Raw genomic sequence first — 27,557 nt, 5'->3', positions numbered from 1 at the left:
CTATCTGCATTAGTATATATCAGCTAAGGGCTTTCTTGCAGGCATAATTTTTAGCGTCAGCCAGTCTAATAAAAACACTGTTCTTTCAGCTAACTTTTCTGATGTTTTATGTTTTCTCTATGTGGTTTATAATACAAAAGAACACTCATTTAATATTTTTCAACAAAATATATGAAGTTTCATGAACAAGAATTAAGAACTTGAAGTATCATCAAGGGGAATTGAATGAGCAAGTGTAATGTCTACAGATAACTTATACTTATCAGAAATTCATGTCAAAGGCTATGAAGCTGAACAGATACACTTTGTTAGCGTTGTCAGCACTGTTCCATGTCATGTTGTGTCAGTGTACTATAATACATCGTATCTTAGTTCCATTATAGGTGATTTTTATTATAAACATTTTTGGAAGGTGACCATCAACGGCTGCCACCAAGTAATGTATAAAATGCATGACTGACGGTCGAGTTTTGGGTTTAAAGTAACAGCAGCTGATGGTCACACAAGCATTTTCTATGACTTTTTTTTTTTATCTCTGTTAGCTATCATGTGGATTTCCAGAGACACTTTGGGCACGAAATTTAAACTTTTTGTTCTCTTTCGGTTCTACTTGCTGATCAACTTAGAGGTACTTGTATCATATTCCAGTGAATAAATGGCATTATTAACTGAGATTCATAAATCCGTGTTTGTTACCTGAGTTCTCAATCAATGAAGTTAATATTTATTATGCAGAGTAATTTTGCACTTGAGAAAAAAAATTACTAACAGAGATTACAGTGTGTGACATATTTAAGTTTCTATCTGGAAGGTCCAATAATTGAAACACCCTTATTACGGTGATAATTTGAACATGTATTTTCACAATATTTTTTTTTATTTTTTTACCTTAGCTGTGTAATAGAACAAGCAGATATGATACCATTTATTTTTGCCTGCAAATACAGAACACATTATAAAACATCAAGTCGTGACAGGACACACAAAATGTCACCCACTGAAATGATTAATTCATTTTGCAACTAAAATTTATGTACTTCTTTGTTTCCTGAATTTCATGATAATCCCAATCTGGAGTGGAGAACATCGAAGAAAGAGTAAAAAGAGGGGCAAACTCAGAGGAGAAGAAATTTTGTAGGTGAAGCACAAACACAATTTGAAATTTTCATATTCTCATACTGGCTTGCTTGCTACTAAGTGGTTGCTTAGAACAGCTAGATGTTCAGCTTGTTACTTTTATGTAGTTGTTATTATTCCAGTTTTGTGCAGTGTGTTTTACATACTCTGATAGTGAAATCTGTGCACTGGGACAAGAATCGAGTTTGTTGCTCATAGATTGAATTTCTTTCTAAGCCTATTACGACGCTACCGTCACTGTTGTAAGGCAATGAATCGCGTAATAAGTAATGTTATTAGTAATTTTTAACAGAGAAGCAAGTTCCGTTTTTGAAATGTTGATTGCATTCAGGTTAGCATGGAAATGGATAATAAGAGATACTGATCCAACTAACAAAGTCGAATTGAGCCTTGCAGTGGAAGCCTACCACTCAGGAAAGCCAATCGGTGGATCCTAAAAAAAAAAAAAAAAAATGTCTTCAATAATGCATGTCGTGTTAAAACATGAAATCTGAATTCTGAATGCGCAAGTATCCATTTTGGCAGAAATGACAGAAACCTTGAAAAACAAGAAACTGTTAACAGTGCTGACAGATTTTGAAGAAACAAGATGCTGTCATATTAGAAACTGCTCAACTTTCAGAAAAAACAGAAGACACAGGTGAAGGAAATATCTGCTGAAATGTTAGGTTTCAAAACTGAATAGGCCAGTTTACCTGAGGCCATGCAGAAGTTAGTAAATAAAGTTCCTGAAATAAAATGAGCGCTTTCCACACTCTCAAAGACTGGCAATTCCAAGTGTTTCTGCCAGACAAAAGGACTATTCACCGTGTTGCGTTTATTTGCGTATTTCATGAAACCGTGCCTTGATCATTGTTGGATGCTGAAAAGATAGGCATCATCACTGGCTATGTCCAGGCGGATGCTCCACTGAGGACAAAGCAGCAGCAGCTGAATACTGCCACACCAATGACATGTTTGAAAAATCATCCTAGCTAAGCACCTGCTTGCCAGGGTTCAGTAGCAACTCTAAAGAAGTCTTCAATCTGGGGTTGTTCCGGGCATATCAGAGTACTTTAGGGAAATATTTTGAGAAATACACCATTAAGACCAGATACTCGGGTAACACCATGTCTCATTGTCATGTGTTGGGAATATTAAAGGCAATGTTATACACACAGATATGGGAGGAACTATTCATGTTATCAGAATCAGATTTGGAGGAATTACTATCTCTGTTGGATTTCATAAATCTAATCCCTGAAGACATGTAATCTATGTGAAGTAATGGAAAATTTAACAACAACAATAATAATCACAATTCTGAACAGAATAATCATGCTAATCACAGCAGATCATATAATGTGCTGGGAGAGGAGTGGAATGAGAACAATAACCTACCAAATCAAAACAACCCCTTAAACAGATAAAAGCAACAGTGTCATGATAATAGGTACCATCCTGGATATGCAAACAATAGTCATACTCAGTGGCAACAACCACAACAGGGTAATCTAATTACAAAAAACTGGCTTAGTCTGCTTTCAGATAGAGGTGTGACATATCATGTAAATTCTCTGTCCACAACTACCCAGGAAAACTAAGTATGACCATATTCAGCCCCACAGTAATAACGAAGGAATTGGTTAGGGGCAGTGATCAGTCAATCTAAAAACTTTTCTATTTTCACATTATTTTTGGGTGTTTCCTCCTGCCACTGCTTGGTGAGTGCATTTTTGTATCTACTGATTATATTATATAATTAAACATTAATTTTTTCCTTCCCAATTTTCATGGTTTATAATGTTCAGTTTCATGAATCCAGACAACAGAGAATAAAACCTATAATAAAATGATTTACATAATTAAAAAACATTACTAACAACAAACCCAGAAAACTCCATTTCCAAACAAATAAGAAAAAGCTGGAATACCAACAAATTATTTCATAAAATATTTATCAGAAGAAACAAAATACAACACGAGGATGTGGCATCTAAGAGGCAACTGATATTTTCTTCTTTTGCTCTTAAGACACCATATTACTTACACTCCTGTGAAATGAATTAAACACATCTACAGAGTAGTGTGTTAGATCTGATTTTGCCCCCATAAAAATAGCTACTTTGTCATGGCATAGACTCCACAGCAAATTGGGAGAGAGAGAGGAAAAAAAAAAAAAAAAAAAAAAAAAGACAAGTCATGCCAACCAAGGACCACTCCAGTACCTACAACAGCTTTTAGAGAGTGGTTAGAGCTGAGTCCAAAGCGCATACATCTCACTTGATGCTGTCTCGCAAATGCTCAATAAGCTGATGTGGGTGTACACAGAAGCACCCTCACAACTATGGAAGTGGTGTTCATTTCATTGTGGTAATTCAAGACAGGTGTGGCAGTTAACTGCCTTCCTGGAGGTACAATTACCTAGACGACAGAAGCTAGTATTGTTCACTAGTGAGAGACAATGGGAAATATATCAGGACCAATATTCTATGCCATGGAAACATGTCTCACATGGAATACCTACACCACCTGCAAGAATAATTTCCTGTTGCTACATGCAGTTTTTAACTTACCTGTACCTTGAAACTGATGCTTATCAAAGTGTACCACAACACATCAGTACCGTAATGCTATGAGTGTTTCTGTGCCTTGGGGTCCTGTGACATATGGGACAATGGTTTCTACAGCCCACAGCAAGGAGTTAGTTCTGAGCAACAGACATTCGCCAGTTGTTCTGCACTTAATTGATAACTGATGTGCTGCACGTAGCCAGTATATTCACTGTTACCTCAGGGATACTCAACAACTACCCTTATCCGCGTGTGGCTCTTCATGTCAGTTGACTCTTGCAGGAAGGAAGGGGGCCAATTATTTTTCCATTGATTGAGGTTCTAATGTTATGTGTAAACTGAACACTAACAAGGCAGTTGAATTAGTATCTCATGCGTTACAACTGATTTTTCATACTGAAGAGAGAATACTGATAGATACACATCTGACATTAAATGATAATGTACAAGATTGTTGTAATTTGATTTGGCTTTAATTTTTATGATAATGTAACATAAATAACTAAATGAAAATGTGTTAGTGCTATGGCAGTCTGGTCAATAGGAATTCATAGCTGACCACTTACAGTAAATATAATGTCACTTGTCATATCTTCATTAAGTGACTGGTCATGGTCATCACGTGTGATACGATAAAGATGATGTCGCTATGTAGTCACTGTTGCATGTATGATATGGATATGGCTCTGAAAATTTATTGGTATGTTTTGTCTCACAGCCTCTAAAGAGCAAACAGCAGGGTCACCCCCCCCCTCCCCAATACTCACAGAAATTTATACAATCAAATTACAGATTTCATAAAACAAATTCTTAAAACGTAAAACACGGCAATTTTAGTTAGGCCTACTTAAATTATTTATAAGATGTGCATACTTAAATCTCACTCCAATGTCACTCGAGTTTATTAATTTGGCAGTTGATTCCATAACACCACCAAACAAGCCACCACCTTTCCGGCCGCTACGTCCTCCCATCACTTCAGCTGATCTTCGCATCATATAAATCAAGAATCCTGTAGAAATACGAGGTCAATTTTCCATGATAAATTAATACTAGAATTAAATTAAACTTTTACTGACAAAATTATTAATGAAACTTTCTTATGTAGATTAAAGCAAGCGTATACCTCTCTCTCTCTCTCTCTCTCTCTCTCTCTCTCTCTCTCTCTCTCTCTCTCTCTCTGTGTGTGTGTCTGTGTGTTTTGTTCTTTGTTTAACCACATACACTGATGCAAAGGAGTTAATGGTAATCTCATCCTCTGTTGCAACCTATTCCAGATATTAATATGAATTTGTTCCATTTGCAGGAAACATTCCGAGATAACTTAATATGGTCTCCAGTTGATTGTTTGCTGCAAATCTCGTCACAACTTGCAAAGCAGTCACAGATCATAATAGGTACTATTCAGTTATTGGTGTTCATTTAGATATTTTTTCTTCCTTTTCCCTCTCTGGAGAAATATAATTGATCTCCCACTGTACAAAACCTGAAGCCAGAATCTTCTCACCCCGACCCACTCCAATACACTACTTGCAGTTCCTTGTGAATGATTTAATGGAAGATGCAGAGAAATACTCCGATGCCAACTGTGCTCAAAATTTTACTCTTGAATCTGCACAGAAAGTAGCAGCGAATTACCTCGACTGTGAGTGTGGGTTATGAGTTACATTTTTTCAGTAGAGAACTTTCCTACAAAAGGCAAAGACTCCAAATTTGAGTCTAGTCAAACACAAACTTTTAATCTCCCTGAAAGTTTCAACACAGTCTCCCTGTGAATACTTTTCAACTTCAGCAGTGGCAACAGATTCTCCAACACTTACTTTGTTCTTGTCAGGAAGTTGGTTTAACTCTATGAACTCTACCCACTTGTTTCTCCACTTCCTTTAACCTCCCCCCTTCCTCTCTTCTCCATTTACATGATGCCTTAAAACTCTCTAAGAATCTACTAATTAGTTTTCCACTAGTTTTTACCCCAAGCCCCCTCCTCTCAACATACATAACATTCTTCCATCTTCATATACTTCTTTATTTCCTTTAGAGACAGAGTTTGACAGTACCCGCAGTATTAGTTCTGGATCCAGACCTATCCTTCAGCAAGCGTACTACTTATCCTTTCATTTTGCTGTTTTTTATTTGTCATTTCTTAAAAAGAGCTTAAACTTTTAAAATTTTGTACGTGCGTGTCCTGCTGCAACTGGTAATTAGAGCTCTTTATCTGTACAACGCTGCAAGTATTTTTGTTCGATTCATACTGCTCCTTGCCTCAGTAAGTTTCAAATAAAATGTTTAGCTGATACTGAAATTTTTACTGTAACTTAATGTTTCTCTTATATCTGATAAGAAGTAGCACCACACAAACATCATTTTACCTCCAAATTTAAATTTTAAGATACTTCTCTCATTTATTTAGTCATTCCATGTGCAATGTATTATTATAAACAGATAATAATATGTTAATAAATGAGCACTTAATTGAGGCTAGCAACTATCTCCCCCCCCCCTCTCTCTCTCTCTCTCTCTCTCTCTCTCTCTCTCTCTCTCTCTGTGTGTGTGTGTGTGTGTGTGTGTGTGTGTGTGTGTGTGTGTGTGTGTGTGTGTGTACAGAAGCATGCACGCTAAGGATAACTTTTTTATTTACCTATTATCATTAAAGTGGGAAGAATGCCTGTAAGGCTTGCAGCTTCCAGTTCAGTCTTATATATTACTGGAACAAAGTTTGGTGGCTCAATATTCATTTCAATTTGTGCATTTTCAAGGTTTCTTTCAAACGAATCAACACTGCCAATGTTGAACCAGAGCACACTCTGCAAAATAAACAGGTCAAAGTAAAATTGTGGGTGTGTACACAATTTAGGGAGGTAATTCATAAATTAAGCTCAGGTTTCATTGGGAAGCACCACAAGGTAATCATTTAGCTAGAATAAAGCATTGACAATCAGCAGCTAGCATTTTCTATAGAGTCACACTGCAAACAACAGTTAGGTTCAGAATAATTTTCATTTATTTTTGCAGAATGAACAAAAATTGGAGACAAAAGAGGTGATAATTTTATCTTAATGTTGAACAGTTCTCAAACTCAACGTTACAATAATATGGAGGGCAGCTCACAAGACACCTTAAACACAGAAATGATGAGAAGCACACAAAAAATTGGGGATCACTCAGAGCACACAAACTTCCCTGGTTCTCCAAGTCAACATTAGAAATATATTTTTGAATGAGTACCTATGAAGTTCTGTTTCACTCCTAAGTAAAAAAGAAGTTCAGTTACACACTCTTTGCGTTCTCCTGACTCAAACCAATTTAAGGTGGCACGAAGATGTGTCTCCTCAAAAGTTGTTCTATCTTCAATATTTGTAACAACTTAAAAAATAAACTATCACTATAAATATGAAATTTATTCTCAGGGGCACCCAAGCAACTACATCATGCCTGAAATAGGACGAGAACACTTACTGAGCCATCCACTGTGTTTCCTGGCATTAAACGTACACGGACCCACTTCTTATTGACAACTTCAAGTTTTTCCACAATTCCCTTTGCAAGGTAACTGGAAATGAAAGAAAAAGTAAAACAGACTAGTATTGCCAAACTTACACAATTGCAAAGAATAAAGAGACTATAAATTTGTAAAACATATAGCTGTAAATCCATTACTACTTCCAAATTATTATCTGGACCACTTTCTCTGAGGCAACAGCTTGGTTAGACATTTCTTACTCTTTGGCCCTTCTTATTAACTGTTTTCCAGCTTTTCCATTCTTCTAATGACAGACAATGTGCTAAGTGGACAATCATCATCTGTCACAAATATTGTTACTACTCATTTCTTATTTTTTTTAGTATACTCATACTGCTTTTTTAAAAAAACTAGGGGAAACTAGGAGGTACAGAGAATATCTATTTGCACAGATAGTTTCCAGGGTCAGGACACTGATTGTACCCATATGTAGAATTCTCTCTCTCTCTCTCTCTCTCTCTCTCTCTCTCTCTCTCCCCCCCCCCCCCCCCCCCTGACCCCCTCCCCCATGATGAAGTTTGAAGTTACAAAATTATGAGTCATGAAGAAGAAAAAAATTAAAAAACTAAAAAAAAAATTTGGAGCCTGCATGTAACGTCAGTAAACATAACTTATGTGTGAAACATTCATCATGACTTTTTTGTGTGTAAGTCTGTTCAAATGTCTCCATCTGACACGGTTGACCATGTAAAAGTACATTTGCACCAGGAATAGAGCTCTTTGGGCTATGCCTTAGAGCCAAGAGCTAGTGAGATTTTGTTACTGTTAGGTTTTCTTTTGATTTTCAATGTTTGCCTCAGCACTGTGCATAGGTCAAAGCTTGTATAGAGTATTCTCTTGCAATCATCATTAGCTTAATAATGAAATAATCTGTAGGATGAGAACAGAATCGCTGGCAAAATTCTGTAGTGACTAAGAATAATAGTAAATAGAGAATAATTCCTGTACTTCACGCACTAAATGGCCAGTTTGGCTACAGCAAATCTATTGTTAATAATGAAATAAAGTGTTATTAATGAATGATATATGTAGTACAATGTAAATATAGTTAAGTGTCTCAATGTCCACTGTAAAGACTTGTCGCCAACTGAAAATTTAAATAATATAATTTCTCAGGAAATCTACTCGGTTTGTGTAACCTCACCCAGACAACCAGTGACTTAATCAAAGACTGGTTATGGACACCAGTAATTGGAAATTTGTGGTAGTGTCTTATGGGATCAAACTTATGGACACCAGTGTGTCTGATAGTTCACTCAGTCATTTAAGCACCTAATAATCATACTTTATATAGACGTTATAGGTCTCCATGGCAAGTGATTTAGAAACACACATGCATTATAAACTAAGATAATCTTTATCCTTCAAATTGAAAAATCCTTTTGGTAGGAGAAAGAGAAAGACAGGACGCTGGAGTGAAGGGTAAGAAGTACAATTATTGAATAGGAGAAAAGTTACTCCAAACTATGGACCACAAGAGAAAACATGCAGAAAACTGTTTCAAAGTAACAAACAATTTATACTTATGTAAGATAAAAGTTAAACTGCAACTTCGGTTGTGTCACCTTTGCTTTAGATGTTCCTGTTTGCTGGCTGCTAATCAACAAATTTCTGCTATTCTTATGACTCTCTCGCCCATACGAAGACATTTTATCACAATCACACGGAAAATAATGTCTCTCAAAATTAATATATATTCTATCTATGGCTTTATTATAACAACACTGATTAAAAGCAGCCTAATCTTGCTTCATATACTCTGAGCTTGAATAATTTATCAGTGATCAGTTTACACATCTGAAGGTAAGGTGGAAAATTCTCTGACTGTTACAGGGATTCTGCCATTATCTATTACATTTCTGTGTATGTTATTAGCCAGTTTTAAGTATCTACTTGAACTGTGAAACACTTTTCCTGCTTTTAGATTTTTTGTAGGAGTAGGAATCACTGAAAACATTGCAAACTTAAAATTATTATTTTGGGACAGTTTATCGTCAACAAAAATCCATTTGAAGTAGCTGAAGGTTTAAAAGGAGTATGCACATTAATTTACAGTTAAGAAAAAGGCTAACTGATACAAATAAGCTTGTATGTCCTTTGAAGATAATTCACATGGTGAGTCTCCCAAAAGTCATCACATCATCAAGAATGTGCAAGATATAGTCTTGGGCAATTGATGACTAAGGTTTTAGAAATAAATAATGCCATACGTGTATCAGAAGGGAAAAAAAGGTATATTTTCCAAAAAGAATTAACCCTTTGGCCTACCCGTGATCTCACGATTGCTCAGGTCATAGTAAACAAGAAGATTGGTTGTGCATCAAGCCACTGAGCTGCTTAGCCATGTGGTTTAATCCACACAAATGTACATGTTGTATGACATGCATATTTCAGTGCAATGTAAGGAACTGTGCAGTAATAAACTATGTATGGGCACAACCGATAATTTTAAGATGTCTGGAAAGTAAATATGACGCAGTCATCAGTGACTGAATAAGGTACGAGAAACAATTTGTAAATTAATACTCAATTTAAATTACTTATGTTTTGAGAACACTCTTAAACAGTTAGAAACCACAGTAATATTTAAAAGAAAAACACTTCCTACTGTTGTGCAGAATTTTATTTATTTTTTCATCCCAAAGAACGCCTGAGAAGCCAAAAAAATGGTTTGTGACAAAATAAATATACATTTGCAGAACATTATGAAGGTTTTCCTTTTTAATATTATCATCATGTTCTGCCAAGCACCAACAGTAAAGTCAGTAAATTTTATTGACCACAATGTTGCACATGTATTCTCATTAGTACATCTCTGGTTGACAATGGACCTCCTCTTTTGTAAACATGTGACAGCAAATTTTGTACTAACGTTTCTGCTATTTGAAGTCTAAACTCTGTGTAATTTTGTTTCTTTCTCATATGGTTTTTGTTGTACAGAATACATGAATTATAAAGTGTACTATCAATATCGAAAAAAACTGTGCCCTTTCAAGCATTCCCTCAGAAGAGGGAAACCTACTAATATCTGATCTTTGGGTTCCATACCAAACGTTACCCTGCTGTAATCAATGGTAAATATTGGTTTGAAAGTACAGTTTCACTGACTTTTCTTTTGTTCAGAATTTCTACACTTTCATCCCTTTTATCCTTCCGCATTAATGCTAATATACCATTGCAGCTTCTAATTATGCATTCCTTTTTTAAATTTTGCTTTAACAAAATCTCCCAGCATATTTTTTCTTTTAAAGCGTACTGAACCAACAACATTTTTTTCATTTTCAAATAAATTTACAGACTGTTTGGGTGATGAATACCAATTATCCGCATACAAAGAGTGTCCTTTATTTAGTACTGATTTTGGTAACTCCATCACAATAGTTTCAGACACATTGCAATCAATATTCATTTTGTCATTACTGAATATACTGTAAAATCGTAGCAGTAGACAAATGCCAATACACACAACTTATATAAAATTTTATCCCAAATCTCACCCTCTTCAAGGGATTAACCCTTTGAATGTTGAGGTAACACTCTGTCATTACCCCTAATAATGTCAGAACTGTCAGAGTGCCAATTCGTCAGCAGTCTAGTTTTGCTTAGCTTAAAATTTGCCGCTAGGTGATGCTAGTAGTATTTCTGCTTAACATTTCGATTTAGGTGTTCATTGATTATTGTCTACTTTTGAATACTGTAGCACTGAACTACTGTTGATCGATAACTCTACTACTGAATTTTTTGTTCATTTATTTACATCATGCTAAGTAACACTTGTTTACATTCTGTTGTTGTATCCAATGTTGTCGTTCTTGTGCTATTTTTCTTTAAGTTAGTGTTTACAGTTTGGTTACTTGATCATTTTGCAATTTGTTTTGATCTTCTGATGACTTTACTAGTTGATAAATAACAGTATCATCTGCAAAAAACCTAAGAGAGCTGCTCAGATTGTCTCCTAAATCTTTTATATAGATAAGGAACATCAGAGGGACTGTAACACTACCATGGGGAACATCAGAAATCACATCCGTTTTACTCTATGACTTCTTGTCAATTACTATGTCTATGACTTCCTGTCAATTACTATGAACTGTGATCCCTCTGACAGGAATTTCCTGGTTAAAAATACACTTTTACCTGGATGAAAATACACTTTACTCCTGTGTGTAAGTACATTTTTTGCATTTTAAGTGAAAATATACTTTTACTCAGAGGTGTAAAACTCATCAATCCTTTGAATGGTGAAGGTTTTATACACTGGTATAGGAGTTCAAGGCACTTTAGGAAATGAAACCCAGCAAAAAACAATGTTTTGGAAAGATCTTTGCTGTGCGATAGCATTTACGCAGTATAAACAGGAACTCTGCCAAATGTAGCAACAAGAATTCCACCAAATACAGCACAATAGCTTCTGATGCACAGAAATTGAGACTGCAATGCGCCTTTGTCAGCCAATCATAGCTTACATCACATGATCCAGCCAGTCAATGACAGCAGGTATTCAGAGCATAGGACACGTGATTTAGTCAGCTAATAGCAACATCACTGCTAAGCAGCATGAACACACAAAAAGGAAAAGTTAATGGCTTAAATTAATATATGTACTGCTTAGCTACACAAAAAGCTAAGCTTTCACATATAATAATGGTTGCCGTCACCACCAGCCATTCCTCATCCCACAACTGCATACCCTTCCTGTGTTATGCAGATACAACAGCCTGTAAGGGAATAGAATACACTGCCACATCCTGTTTTCTGCAGGCCTCCTTGGCAGCCCAATTGGTCTGTTCAGTTACCCATATCCCTACATAACCTGGCACCCAGCAGAATGATACCTGCTTATCCTGCTGTTGGAGCAAGTACAGTTGGTCATGTATCAGCCGGACCAACTCCTCAGCTGGGTACAGGTTCTATAGCGATTGTAAGGCACTAAGGGAATCTGAGCAGATGAGAAACCGTTTGCCCCGAATATGATGCATCTGCTCCAGTGCCTTCAGGATTGCATGGAGCTCCAATGAGAAAACAGTATACTTGTCAGGAAGGCGATCCCTGGTGACATGGTCAGAGAGCACGACAGAGCAGCCAATGGCATTCCATTGCTTGAAGCCATCAGTGTACACTATTGTGAAACCATGATGCATATCTAAAATGTTAAAAAACAGAGACTGAAATGTTAAATCTGATGTATGATCTTCCTTAAAATTCGTCAAGTCTAAAATAAGTCTGGACTTCTGGAGAAGCCAAAGTGGAAATCTGCTCCCACTGCAACGTAAAACATTAAAACCCCCATCTCTAGAAGACAGTCCTGTGCACAAATCCCACAGGGCCTCGTTGCCTGTTTCTGGTTACAAAAAAAGCCTTTCCAGTGGAGGCTGAGCAACGTTATGGTAGGTGGGTGTGTATGTTGTGGACAGCTTTTTATACACCTGATGCAAAGTAAGTAGCCGTTGCCTGACATGAAGTGATGGTTCACCAGCTTCTGCACAGATGCTTGGTATGGGGTTCATTCTGAATGCCCCAGTGGCCAACGGAATTCCTTCGTAGTGCACCATGTCCAATAACTTCCAATAAATGGGTCTCGCAGACTCATATACTGTGCACCCATAATCGAACCGAGATCACACGAATGCCCTGTAAAACTGGAGCAGACAAGTCCTGTCTGCTCCCCATGTACAGTGGCTAAGACATTTTAAAGTACTTAAAGCCTCAAGTGACTGTTTTTTCAGGTCCTTAAGATGTGGTAACCACATAAACTTAAATCGCGGTTTGTACACACTCTTTACTTTTGATGAATTGCCTCTCGGGTTCCCATGCCATCGTTTTATCGTAGCATAGTTGTCTGTGCCCTAATAGAGTCAAATATGACGCCTAGAATCCTCACTGTGTCTTTAAAGGTAAGGACAGTGTCCTTCATCCTCAACTCAGGAAAGTTTAAGATGGAACAAGAACGGTTAAAAAGAAGACATACAGACTTCTCGTTGGAACACTTAAAACCACTCTTCTGCGTCCATTCCTGCCAACACTGTAGACTTAGTTGCAACTGACGTGTTGTCATTGCGAGGCTTAAAGAAGAGCAAAACACAGGGACGTCATCCACAAAGAACACTGGACAGGACAGTCACACTTAAAACACTACCTTGAGGGACACCGTTCTTCTGCTCAAAGTGCTCAGACAGGACATCACCGAATTGGTATCTAAAATATCGTGGCGAGAGGAAGGACTGAATAAAAAGGGGAAGACAATCACGAAAACCACATTCATAGAGCTGCTCCAGGATAAGATGCCTCCAAGTAGTGTCATAGGCCTTCTTGATGTAAAAAAAAAAAAAAAAAAATACACCTAGAAGGGGATGACAGCATAGGAAAGACTGTTGTATAGCCTCCTCCAGGAGGGCAAGGTTATCAAAGGTGGAGCGATACCTCCTGAACCCACACCGAAAGTGACTAAGGAGGCTGGATTCTAAGATCCAGACAAGGCAGTGGTTGACCATTCACTCCAAGGTCTCTCCCACGCAGCTAGTGAGGGCAACACTACAGTAACTACTTGGGCAAGTACGGTCTTTCCCAAGTTTTAAAAGATGAATTAAAATTGTCTCATACCACAAGCTGGGAAAGTGATCTGACATCCAAATAGCATTAAAAAGTGTGAGGAGGATATCTTTGTTTCGCCTTGTGGGATGCCGCAGCATACTGTAATGGATCCTGTCGTGACCAGGAGATGTGACACGAGCTGCATACAATGCAGAATCCAGCTCCCACATGGAAAATGGGCGGTTGTAATCTTCATCACTACACCTTTCAGCAACCGCGCTATGGTGCTAGGAACCTAGATCCTGACTGGTTGCTGCAGTAACTGTGGCAAAATACGCTGCCATGGTCTGGGCAGAGACTTGAGGACTGATTTGGAGAGTGCCGTTCCCCATTACAGCAGCCATGGGGCACCTGCCTCCTCTCCCAAAAATTCTCCTGATTATCTCCCACACACTGGAACTTTTGGTGGAGGCATTAATGGGGTACAGGAACTGTTGCCACATCATCATCTTGCTTCTCTAATAATTTGGCGACATTTTACCCTCACCACCCAAAAGGCTGCAAGATTCTCTGCAGTTGGCTGACACTTGAAACTACACAGAGCCGCATGCCAGGTCCTGATTGCAGAGCAGCATTCGGCACCCCACCAATGGACAGGTTGCCTCTTCTGTTGTCCCATGGACTGTTGAATGGATGCTGCAGCGGCATGGTGGATCATTTTGGTAACATGATCCATCCATGCCTAAACATTTGCACAATGTTTGGACTGGGCCAACTGGCTATAAACTGTCCAATCAGCTCTACCGAGCACCCATCGTGGCAGTTACCTTTCGGGTTCCACCCCATCTCGCAAGTCAATCAAAATCGGGAAGTGATCAGTTCTGAGCAAGTCACTGACCACTTCCCATTGGGCAGTGTGAGCAAGAGCTGGAGAGTAAAGCAAGAGATCAATGGCAGAGATCAATGGCAGAGAATGTCCCAGTTGCTGTGCAGAAGTGAGTGCTCTGTCTCGCATTTAGCACGTATGTACATGACTACATGAGAAGCTTTTCAATTGCTCTACCCCTGGGGCAGGTAGTTGCGGAGCCCCAAACCACACTGTGTGCATTAAACTCACCACAGAGGATGAAGGTGCGGTGGAGCTGTGTAATAAGGTCAGCTAGGGCCTCTTCATCAAGTGCATCATGTGGGGGCAAGTAAAGGGAACACATTGTCAACAGATGATGCACATGCACTGATGCAGCAATTGCTTGTAAAGCTGTCGTAAGTGAGAGGCAAGGAGTGGTAGTCGGTAGTGACGAAAATACCTACACCTCTCTAACTCTCTCTCCACTCAAGTCATGAAGCATTTGTGGAATGAGAGGGAGTGGAGGGGCTGCCTGGATCCAAGGCATCTAACTCCATGATGTCCTCCTCCTCAGTCAGATGTGAAAGAATGATGTCTGACGGCACTTGAGATAGCTTTCGACCAGAATGTCGTGAACATTTCCCTCCATCCTGTCCCTTCGAGGACAAGAGGGAAAGGGGGCATTGAGAGGCACTGTGCTTGTTGTATGCCTTCTTGACACTCACTCGGAACTGTTGCTGGTCTCTTCTGTGGTGGCTGCTTGGATTGCTCTATCACATTTTGCCTTGACATGTAAACATGCAAGTACAGGTACTGGTGGTGGATGGTTGTACAGTGGATGATGTCTGCGTCGACCTTAGGAACAGGTTTTTGTGCCATGGAAGCAAAGAGTGGTAAATATGGGAGGTTTCGTCACCCTATATTCCTTTTTGTCTTCAGCATAGGTGATCTACTTTGTGACTTTCGCCTATCATCCATGCCTGCCTCTGCTGGCTGCAGAGCATGTTAGTAAGAGAATTGTGGTTTAGCTTGTTTGGTGCACGTATCATGCAGTGTCACTACCATGTCTGTGAAGTACAATTTACAGTATTTTGTTGAAATAAATAAAACACTTGTGATAGAAGTTGTGAATTCCACAGCAGTGTTGATGGTTCAGTACTGGTGACTTATTTGAAAGTGATAATTCCTAAATCATGTATCTGGTTGCAAGAACAGCAATCAACTGTGATCCGTCCCACATACACTCGTGAAAATAACTTTTAATGCCATTAGAACTGATTGAAGCCAACTGCAAGAATTGTGTCACTCACCTAAACTTATGATAGCCGGTATTAACACTGGACTTCTGTTTTGTGCTCCAAGTATCTGAACTGAGTGATTAACATTATGACAATAGACTTAATTACATTCCAGCGGGCTATGTGACTGAAGTGCCAATAAATGAGGATATTGATTAGTTTGACATCTTTAGTTAGGAACAGTGCACTCCAAATTTACAGTGCTTGATTAACATACTATATCTGGATCATACCAGATAAAGTTGGATCTCATTGCACAAGTGTGTCTCCAACCTGTTAAATGATGAACACTACAGGATTCCGTCTGTAGCTGGCGGTGGGCAAAGTAAGAGGACAGCCCGCATTGGGAAGCCAAGTGCACAGGATTAGGCAAGAGGTTGTGAATTACCAAACCTTCGTCCCTGTACTAATGTGACACTATGCATCACTCTAAACAAGAGAGACCAAATTATTATTTATTTTAACCCCTGGGCTTGCAACACCCAGTTTCAATAAAGGAATCAGTATTGCCACTATCCATGCATCAGGATACTATTAATGAAACCAGATTTTATTGAAACTGCATTGAAGTATACCTTTGGCTCCTTGGTACAGAGGTGTAGCATGGCATAATGTATCTGATGTGGTCATGGGTCAATTTCTCACGCTGCAGACAGGTCGGACTCAATTTCCTATATGGAGAACAGGTGGTTGGCCATTTCTGAGCTATTTGAAGATTACCTTTCTCATCTCTGTGTTACTATAGAGTGCACGGTTCTCTGGAAATTGGTTGACAGTTATTTTTAAACAATGTTCACCCACTGCTTGAGCCATGTCCATAGGTGGACTCACCAGAACCCAATTCCACACTATAGCTGAAGATCTAAACTGCCCTTATCTGAAATTCTGCTTATTGACTCTGAAGCTTGCGGGCTCAAGTGGAATGATTAATGGAACTTACACAGTTCTTCCAAGAGTTTCTCTTTCCTTCTTAAATTTCTTGTTGTGCTTTCGCCTTCACAATCAGGAAAGCTGCAAGATTTTCTACTGATTTACCACATTTCAACTAACCCAGACCAGTGTGTATAGCACTGATTGCCAAGTGGCATTCTTCATACCACCAAATGACAAGTTGTCTTCTGAAAAAGTTGCTAGACTTCAGGATGGGTTCTTCGGTGACATGGTGGATAACACAACTAATATGATCCACCATCTCGTGGACACTTTCTTCTTGTCCAAAAACCTCTTTCTGACTACACAATTCAATTTTCCCTGTTATAATCAAATTTCATACAATATATATTAGAAGAGAAGAAACAGTCAAAACTGAGCTATCTGGTTTCTTCACGAGGATGTTAACATCTTCAATGTTTCAATTAGCACTGGGCAGAGATAATGCTAGCTGTGAATTGCTGATGCTCTCATTTGTGGTTTCAGATACGTTTCAGGGTCAGCCATAGTTTTGCCTCTACAGGTGCAATGACAATAATATGTCATTTTACTTGGTCTGAAGCTTGAATTTATGATAAAGCATTACTTTTGGTGACTTAGTTTCTTAAGAGCAATTATCAATTTCTGCTATTACATGGAAGTCACCTACTGTTTTTCATGCTAGAAGCTTAAGGCACGGCCGTTTCTGTTAGTAACATACCATTACAAAGTTGTTTTATACTATTTAAAAATCCAGCAATTGCATACAAACCTTTGTGAACACAGAAGGGCGAGATCTTTTTCATAGGCTTCCTGTTCTCTCCTCGTTATTATGAAGGCGTTATGGCAAACCTGTGAGCTGATCACTGGAGAGCTCTTTGTCGGTTGGGTGTAGGTGCTGCCTAACAGTGCACATCTCTTGCCAGGAGTATTTCTGGGTTACATTCTGCTCCATAGCAATCCCATGAGCAGCAAGGGAAATAAATTATGACTCAGCAGAGCCCTGCTTACCTGAAGAAAGCCTTATACAACTGGAACACAGCAGGTGTTCCAGAGGTTGCTCCCTAGTGATCAATTTGCCTGAACAGCCAACAATGCCCCCCCCCCCCCCCCCCACCCATCCCAATTGATACATAGCACCTTTCGATGTTATTTATTTATTTCTTTTCTTTTTTGCTTTTACTACAGAGGTTTGTACCTTCCTTTAAACCCAGACAGTTAAGCCAAGATACCAGTTCTCAAAAACATACAGTCTTCCACTGTCATGACCAATTAAGACTGTTACACCCACAGCTCAAAAGAGGATGCACAAATGACTACAAGCAAAGATTAGTAGAAATTTGTGCATTGCTAAGCGGTGTCTCAGGCTTCCATCCAGTCACTCGTTGACCAGTCCGATGAGGCAGTAGAAGGCAGCAAATAGAAAGCTGAAGTTTTAAATTTCACTTCTATGAAGTCATTCACACGGGAGAATTGTACACACACAACATTATTTGACCATCGCACAGACTCCCATATGAACGACATAGTGATAGATATAGGTAAAAGAATGGGCCTGTGAAATTACAGACAAATATTATTGATATGGGTTTGCTGTAGGATTCTCAAACATATTCTTAGTTCAAATATAATCAGCTTCCTTGAGATGGGAAAGTTTCTGACCACAAATCAGCACAGATTTAGAAAGCATTGCTCGTTTGAAACTCATCCTGCACCTTTCTCACATGATATCCCGTGAACCAAGGATGAAGGGCAACATGCAGATTCCATGTGTCTAAATTTCCAAAAAGCATTTGACATGGTGACCCACTGCAGATTGTTAACAAAGCTATGAGTAAATGGGGAAGGTTCCTGGATACATGAGTGGCTCGAAGACTTCTTTTTCCCTCGCCCTATTTGCTAGCGGAACAGGAAAGGAAATGACAATAGTGGTACAGGGTACCCTCTGCCACACATCGTAGTATGGCTGCCAGAGTGTGTATGTAGATGCAGACATTTGCTGAAGTATGCTCACAGTTCACTTTAAAAGAGGACTGGCAGTGCTGACTAACTGGAAGCCCCGGGTTAGCCCTGCCTGTATCCAACCAATGCCAGCTGAGCTCCCTTTGGAAACACTATCAGCCCTTCCTTCCATAAGATGTGGGACATTATTCATCAGTCTCCTCTGCGGACAACTGTCTGGCTTGGGTGACCCTACCAGTAGCTACAATTTTGCTGATATGACCACCAATTCCTCCCTCCATGTTAAGAGATTCAAAAAGTTAGTGCCACTAAGCTACAAGAGGTAAAATATTACTTCACAAACCAGTTGTTTAAGAAGTGATAGTTAATTTCTCCAGAGTGTTTGAACTTTTTTTAAAAAAGGTAACCGATTTTGTGAGCCAATCTGTTACTATGGATGAGAGATGAATATGTCATTTAACATCTGAATTAAAACAGTAATTCAAGTTGTTGGTGAAAGCCTGTGATCTTGCACCTAAAAGAGCAAACATGATTTTTGTCTACTGAAAATTTTATGCCAAGTGTTTTCTAGAAAGGCAAAACAAACATTTGTCATAACTTCAAGTCATGAATTACTCTCCAAAATATCAAAGAGGATAAGATTCAGCCGAAGTTGACAAATGACATTTAATTATAATTTTAATGAAAATAATTTATTTATTTTTGATTCCAGTAACATGTTTTAGTCTATTACACTATCTTCAAACCAGAAGTTGTAGATGACATGAGGTCAAAGTAGTTACGACAGGAACCAATAGGTACTCTGTGAACTAGCTCCTCTTGTCATCTGGACGGTTTTGTCTGAAGATGGTCTTATGGGCAAACTGTTTACCGTATTAAAAATTTACTAGTTATCGCAATTTGTATGAACAATTGCTGTAGCTCCACAATGATGTCAACAATTATTACATTTTTTAGATGTACGTAAAAACTATTTACAGTCAACGGATATCTAACCAAACAATAACTTATATTCTGGGAACATAAATAACACTGCATGACCAGAAATTATGTTTTCATACCTAAGAATGGGAAATACGATGTAGTTAAATGAATGTACTCACTTGTTGACAAATTCTTTCCAGGCTATTTCCTTATAACCCATCTCATAAAATGCTAGGGTTCCAAGAAGAGCCACAGTGCCGATCATGCCAAGTACAAGCCATTTCTCACGATCTCCTCCATCACCAAATGGCTTTCCACCTCCTGGGCCAGTACCCCTGGTGGCGGAAAAATTTCAATCGAAAATGAACAATCATTTCTAACACCAAGTCATGAAATTACTTTCAATCTGTCAAATGGCAATGACAGTGAGGCTAAATAAAAATTGGTAAATATGTAATTTAAACATTTAGAACTGACCTAAATTAGTAGTAGTAGTAGTAGTAATAGTAGTAGTAGTAGTAGAAAATAATATTATTATTTCTTTCTTTTCTCAGACGTTATGTCTGGTCAAAAATGGAAAGTGACGCGGACCTTGATCAACCGTGACTTACTTTTAACTGTACGGTATATGTTATATTGCATTTAGGAACTTTCGGGTAACTGAACATGTATCAATAATTACGGATTTCTGTAGTTGTATATGTAAGTTTGGATGTAGCTATGTTGCATTGATGTAATGGTGGATATTGTGTGGTATGACTCCTGTAGTTGATAGTATAATTGGTATGTCAACTTTATCCTGATGCCACATGTCCTTGAGGAATCCTCAGCCAGTTGGATGTATTTTTCAATTTTTTCTCCTGTTTTCTTTTGTATATTTGTTGTATTGGGTATGGATATTTCGATTAGTTGTGTTAATTTCTTCTTTTTATTGGTGAGTATGATGTCAGGTTTGTTATGTGGTGTTGTTTTATCTGTTATAATGGTTCTATTCCAGTATAATTTGTATTCATCATTCTCCAGTACATTTTGTGGTGCATACTTGTATGTGGGAAAGTGCTGAGTTTATGTTGTAAGGCAAGCTGTTGATGTATTATTTTTGCTACATTGTCATGTCTTCTGGGGTATTCTGTATTTGCTAGTATTGTACACCCGCTTGTGATGTGATCTACTGTTTCTATTTGTTGTTTGCAAAGTCTGCATTTATCTGTTGTGGTATTGGGATCTTTAATAATATGCTTGCTGTAATATCTGGAGTTTATTGTTTGATCCTGTATTGCAATCATGAATCCTTCTGTCTCACTGTATATATTGCCTTTTCTTAGCCATGTGTTGGATGCGTCTTCATCAATGTGTGGCTGTGTTAGATGATACGGGTGCCTGCCATGTAGTGTTTTCTTTTTCCAATTTACTTTCTTCGTATCTGTTGATGTTATGTGATCTAAAGGGTTGTAGAGGTGGTTATGAAATTGCAGTGGTGTAGCCGATGTATTTATATGAGTGATTGCTTTGTGTATTTTGCTAATTTCTGCGCGTTCTAGAAAGAATTTTCTTAAATTGTCTACCTGTCCATAATGTAGAAAAATATATCTAAAAACACAGATGATGTGACTTACCGAACGAAAGTGCTGGCAGGTCGATAGACACACACAAACAAACACAAACATACACACAAAATTGAAGCTTTCGCAACAAACTGTTGCCTCATCAGGAAAGAGGGAAGGAGAGGGAAAGACGAAAGGATGTGGGTTTTAAGGGAAAGGGTAAGGAGTCATTCCAATCCCAGGAGCGGAAAGACTTGCCTTAGGGGGAAAAAAGGAAAAAAGGACAGGTATACACTCGCGCACACACACACTTAGCCATCCGCACATACACAGACACAAGTAGATATGTCCATAATGTAGGTTTTTTATGTCGATAAATCCCCTTCCTCCTTCCTTTCTGCATAATGTGAATCTTTTTGTTGCTGAATGTATGTGATGTATTCTATATTTGTGGCATTGTGATCGTGTAAGTGTATTGAGTGCTTCTAGGTTTGTGTTACTCCATTTCACTACTCCAAAGGAGTAGGTCAATATTGGTATAGCATAAGTATTTATAGCTTTTGTCTTGTTTCTTGCTGTCAATTCTGTTTTCAGTATTTTTGTTAGTCTTTGTCTATATTTTTCTTTTAGTTCTTCTTTAATATTTGTATTATCTATTCCTATTTTTTGTCTGTATCCTAGATATTTATAGGCATCTGTTTTTTCCATCACTTCTATGCAGTCGCTGTGGTTATCCAATATGTAATCTTCTTGTTTAGTGTGTTTTTCCTTGACTATGCTATTTTTCTTACATTTGTCTGTTCCAAAAGCCATATTTATATCATTGCTGAATGCTTCTGTTATCTTTAGTAATTGGCTGAGTTGTTGATTTGTTGCTGCCAGTAGTTTTAGATCATCCATGTATAGCAAATGTGTGATTTTGTGTGGGTATGTTCCAGTAATATTGTATCCATGATTTGTATTATTTAGCATGTTGGATAGTGGGTTCAGAGCAAGGCAGAACCAGAAAGGACTTAATGAGTCTCCTTGGTATATTCCACGCTTAATGTGTATTGGCTGTGATGTGATATTATTTGAATTTGTTTGGATATTAAGTGTGGTTTTCCAATTTTTCATTACTATGTTTAGGAACTGTATCAATTTAGGATCTACTTGGTATATTTCCAATATTTGTAGTAACCATGAGTGGGTTACACTATCAAAAGCTTTTTGGTAATCAATGTATGCATAGTGTAGCGACCTTTGTTTAGTTTTAGCTTGATATGTTACCTCTGCATCTATTATCAGTTGCTCTTTACAACCTCATGCTCCTTTGCAACAGCCTTTTTGTTCTTCATTTATAATTTTGTTCTGTGTTGTATGTGTCATTAATTTCTGTGTAATGACTGAAGTTAATATTTTGTATATTGTTGGTAGGCATGTTATGGGGCGATATTTAGCTGGGTTTGCTGTGTCTGCTTGATCTTTAGGTTTCAGATCAGTTATTCCATGTGTAAGTGTATCAGGGAATGTGTATGGGTCTGCAATGGAACTGTTAAATAATTTAGTTAGATGTGAATGTGTTGAGGTGAAGTTCTTTAGCCAGAAATTTGCTATTTTATCTTTTCCAGGGGTTTTCCAATTGTGAGTAGAATTAATTGCTCGGGTGACTTCATGTTGCAAAATTATCACTTCAGGCATTTGTGGTATTATCTTGTATGTGTCTGTTTCCGCTTGTATCCACCGTGCCCGCCTGTTATGTTGTACCGGGTTTGACCATATGTTACTCCAGAAGTGTTCCATGTCTTATGTTTGGTGGGTTGTCTATTTTAATGTGTGTGTTATCTATTATCTGGTAAAATTTCTTTTGGTTTGCGTTGAATGTTTGGTTTTGTTTCCTTCTATTTTCACTTTTTTTGTATCTTCTAAGTCGTTTGGCCAATGCTTGTAATTTCTGCTTCTTTTCATCTAATTGCTCTATCGCGTCTTGTGAGATTTTACCTAACCTTTTTCGTTTTTTTTTTCTGACATTTCATTTCTTATAAATTGTGTTAGCTGTCCGATGTCTTTTCTCAGTTTTTCTATTCTGATCTGTAGCCTGTGTTGCCATGCTGGTTTTGTGGGTTTCTTCTGTGTGTTGGTTGGTTCTGATCTCTGCCTAGTGAGTATATTTAGTGTAGTGAGTGCTCCTATATAAATCAGTAGTTTTAACTCTTCCATAGTTGTGTTTTCATTTATTTTGTTGCGTATGATTGTGTTGATAGTTTTTATTGTTGTTTCAACTTGTGGGTTATTTGGTGGTCTATGCAAGAATGGTCTAATGTCTGTATTTGTGTCTTTGTATTCTATATATGTCAGCTGAAATTTTTCATCTATATCTAACATGTGTGTTACTTCGAGTTCTATTTGTGCTTGTTCTGGTGGCTGTCTTAAGATTTCGTTTTCCTCTGATTGCTTAATTGATACGTGTTGTTCTTTGTTTGTTTGTTCTGGGATGTTTGAGTCCATTACTGTATTTTCTTCTTCTTCTGATTGCACATTATTTTGTTCCAGTATTTGTTGTACTTATTGTTTGATGTTTTCTAATTCTGGCTGGGGTATCCTGTTATTTTTTATTATTACACGGATCTGATCAGCTAGTCGTTGTTCTGTTAAAAATTTTAATTCTGGGTATCTGGTAATAAATGTTGTGTATACTTGTGATCTGTGTCCAGTTGTGTTGGTTCCTAGGTTTGTTGCTTGGTAATAACAGAACATGAGGTGTCGGTTAACTTCATCTGACCATCTCATCCTCTGTCTTTGTTTTCCTTCTAGGGTGGTTGCAGGAAGCATATCCTGCAAAACACCTCTAATTGGATTTAAATCATTTTCAGTTGGCTAGCAGTATCGTTACCATCGTGGGCGGGCATAGGGTTCAAACGTCGTCCCTGACCACGATGGCGCTTGTCCGAGGCTTCTTTAGTCCTGTCCTGAACCAACTAATCACACTAAAAGGGGGTTAGCCATGTTAGTGGTTTGTTCTTTTTGTCGCCTTTTACGACTGGCAGAACATACCGGAGGCCTATTCTTTTCCCAGGCTTCCACAGTATTATTATTCCTCCATCAGACACAATGGCTGGATGCAAGTCTTTAAATTGGATGCTACTTTTATGTCCCTGATCTACCTCAGTTATCCAAGTGGGGAAAAGGTATCTATAGTTTACTGCTCCATCAAAACATGTTGTTCCCTGCTGACTACGCACTTTACTGCTGGATCACCAGTCCCAACTAAATACAAACTATATTAATTACACATGAATGTGCAAAAACATGAACAGAGCAAACACCTATTTTACCTTGAGCTTTTGTAACTAAAGGATTGTTTCTTAGTCAAAAGGAAAAATTGAATAAGAAATTTAAAAAAGTTTATAACATAAATGTATTCACTATTTCCAATGGTACAGAACATAATATGTACTGTACAAAAACTAGAAGCCAACAGATTATTGAAGACATTACTTTCTTATTAAATAATACAAAAAACAGTGAATAAATCAATTAGTGAAACACGCTAAATTGTAATTTATGACATTAAAATTGTGTGACAGACTGGAACTTTAACCTAGAAATGGGTCTTTTGTAAAAATGTTCTACCCAATTGTGTTATTTGTTCACATTGCAAGCCCATACAGATATTTCAATATATTGCTAATTCTCTTGTAATCTTTTAAGCTCCACTAAAACTCTCCTGCCTGCCTTGCTGACTAGATCGCCTGCGAGATGGGCATTTTCCAGTTTGAATTTTTTCGCCCTACATCTGAATGTATTATGAACTGAAACTTAATGATAGTTGTGAGGCATGTTCGAACAGCTCATTTATTGCCAGAATTGCTTGCATGGAACATAGCTCATTATTTGAATTCTTGTCCAGCAAACAGTTTTAATCTACCAATAAGTTTCATTACAGTTCATATGTACTGGGTATGCTGTGTGTGTGTGTGTGTGTGTGTGTGTGTGTGTGTGTGTGTGTGTGTGTGTGTGTGTGTGTGTGTTTTTCACTATCATTTAACTGTATTTTCCACAGACTAGTATATGCTCCCTCTGTCAGCCTCTTTACAATCCCCCATCTCACTGACAGTTTGGTATTCATAAGGCTTGCTTCCTACCTTCACTACCTTACAGTGTTTGGGCACCTTTTCCAACTTCTCAAGCTTACAGCATATTGGAATTTTTGAAAGTTCCTATCAGCATAATTACATAATTATGATTTTCAATGCCGGTAAATGCCATCATTCTGACTTTTTCTAGCTGTGTGCGTTAATCAAAAAACTAAGTACTAAAATAAAAAATTTAGTGTTTTAGCATTCTCTTACATAAACACAAAAAAGCTCTTCAAATTTTAAATTGTTTAAGAAGTATAACAACTTATTTACTGTTTACAAAAGAGGAGTTCCCTTTGTTATAACAATATTTACCTGGACTGACCTCCAAACATCCCAAATGACCACTGATCATACGGCCTCTGGGTAGACTTGGGTGGAGGCTGACTAGTTCCTCTCGAAGGTGGTGGCTGCTGTGCCTCTTTTGGAACATCTTCCTTCGGTTTTCCATTTTTTGATGATTGTTTGCCAGTACCTGGTTTGAAAAACTTCTCAAAACCCTTTGGAGGTCTTTCACAAATCAATTGCCATTCCCGTATGATTGTTGCCAAACTAGGAGAGTTTGCTGATTTCTGCAGTATTGAAAGGTTCCTCTTCAACTGCAACAAACGAATTTAGATCACTAGAGAATACACCAGCACATGTGATTCCTTTCATTTTTTATCTTTCAATTCATTGGACATCTAATGACAATAGACGTAGAATAATGATGTTATTAATCTCTCCATTTTAGAGAACACAATTAAATGAAAATTCCTTGGATTAGGACAACATGGAACCAACTCCTAAATAGAAGAAGTCAAAGCCAGTGTCATTAAAATGGTGTACGAGATTCAAAAAGAACCACATCTGTTGTGTATGTTGTTGTTCTATCCCCATGAACAACCAGTCAAAAGTAAAATCTTGTACTTAAGATACAATAATCTAAGTTACGTGCGTTACAGGAAATCTGTATGAGAATGTGTTCAGATTATACACTCCCGGAAATCGAAAAAAGAACACATTGACACCGGTGTGTCAGACCCACCATACTTGCTCCGGACACTGCGAGAGGGCTGTACAAGCAATGATCACACGCACGGCACAGCGAACACACCAGGAACCGCGGTGTTGGCCGTCGAATGGCGCTAGCTGCGCAGCATTTGTGCACCGCCGCCGTCAGTGTCAGCCAGTTTGCCGTGGCATACGGAGCTCCATCGCAGTCTTTAACACTGGTAGCATGCCGCGACAGCGTGGACGTGAACCGTATGTGCAGTTGACGGACTTTGAGCGAGGGCGTATAGTGGGCATGCGGGAGGCCGGGTGGACGTACCGCCGAATTGCTCAACACGTGGGGCGTGAGGTCTCCACAGTACATCGATGTTGTCGCCAGTGGTCGGCGGAAGGTGCACGTGCCCGCCGACCTGGGACCGGACCGCAGCGAAGCACGGATGCACGCCAAGACCGTAGGATCCTACGCAGTGCCGTAGGGGACCGCACCGCCACTTCCCAGCAAATTAGGGACACTGTTGCTCCTGGGGTATCGGCGAGGACCATTCGCAACCGTCTCCATGAAGCTGGGCTACGGTCCCGCACACCGTTAGGCCGTCTTCCGCTTACGCCCCAACATCGTGCAGCCCGCCTCCAGTGGTGTCGCGACAGGCGTGAATGGAGGGACGAATGGAGACGTGTCGTCTTCAGCGATGAGAGTCGCTTCTGCCTTGGTGCCAATGATGGTCGTATGCGTGTTTGGCGCCGTGCAGGTGAGCGCCACAATCAGGACTGCATACGACCGAGGCACACAGGGCCAACACCCGGCATCATGGTGTGGGGAGCGATCTCCTACACTGGCCGTACACCACTGGTGATCGTCGAGGGGACACTGAATAGTGCACGGTACATCCAAACCGTCATCGAACCCATCGTTCTACCATTCCTAGACCGGCAAGGGAACTTGCTGTTCCAACAGGACAATGCACGTCCGCATGTATCCCGTGCCACCCAACGTGCTCTAGAAGGTGTAAGTCAACTACCCTGGCCAGCAAGATCTCCGGATCTGTCCCCCATTGAGCATGTTTGGGACTGGATGAAGCGTCGTCTCACGCGGTCTGCACGTCCAGCACGAACGCTGGTCCAACTGAGGCGCCAGGTGGAAATGGCATGGCAAGCCGTTCCACAGGACTACATCCAGCATCTCTACGATCGTCTCCATGGGAGAATAGCAGCCTGCATTGCT

General features: G+C 38.9%; 1 protein-coding gene across 1 annotated transcript in view; it reads right to left on the bottom strand.

The window, feature by feature from the left end:
• Nucleotides 1-27,557, bottom strand: part of LOC126195210 (AFG3-like protein 2) — a 150,643-nt gene that overhangs the window by 71,394 nt on the left and 51,692 nt on the right. The window contains exons 2-6 of the mRNA XM_049933730.1: nt 25,658-25,941; nt 19,860-20,015; nt 7,146-7,239; nt 6,328-6,493; nt 4,563-4,701 (exon numbers count right to left, since the gene is read on the bottom strand). Coding sequence (XP_049789687.1) covers nt 4,563-4,701; nt 6,328-6,493; nt 7,146-7,239; nt 19,860-20,015; nt 25,658-25,941 — 839 coding nt within the window. The remainder of the gene's footprint in view (nt 1-4,562; nt 4,702-6,327; nt 6,494-7,145; nt 7,240-19,859; nt 20,016-25,657; nt 25,942-27,557) is intronic.

Source organism: Schistocerca nitens, chromosome 1, assembly GCF_023898315.1.
Source record: "Schistocerca nitens isolate TAMUIC-IGC-003100 chromosome 1, iqSchNite1.1, whole genome shotgun sequence".
Classification (NCBI taxonomy): domain Eukaryota; kingdom Metazoa; phylum Arthropoda; class Insecta; order Orthoptera; family Acrididae; genus Schistocerca; species Schistocerca nitens.
Note: the sequence above shows the minus strand (reverse complement) of the source record. Positions and strands in the feature narration are given on the sequence as shown.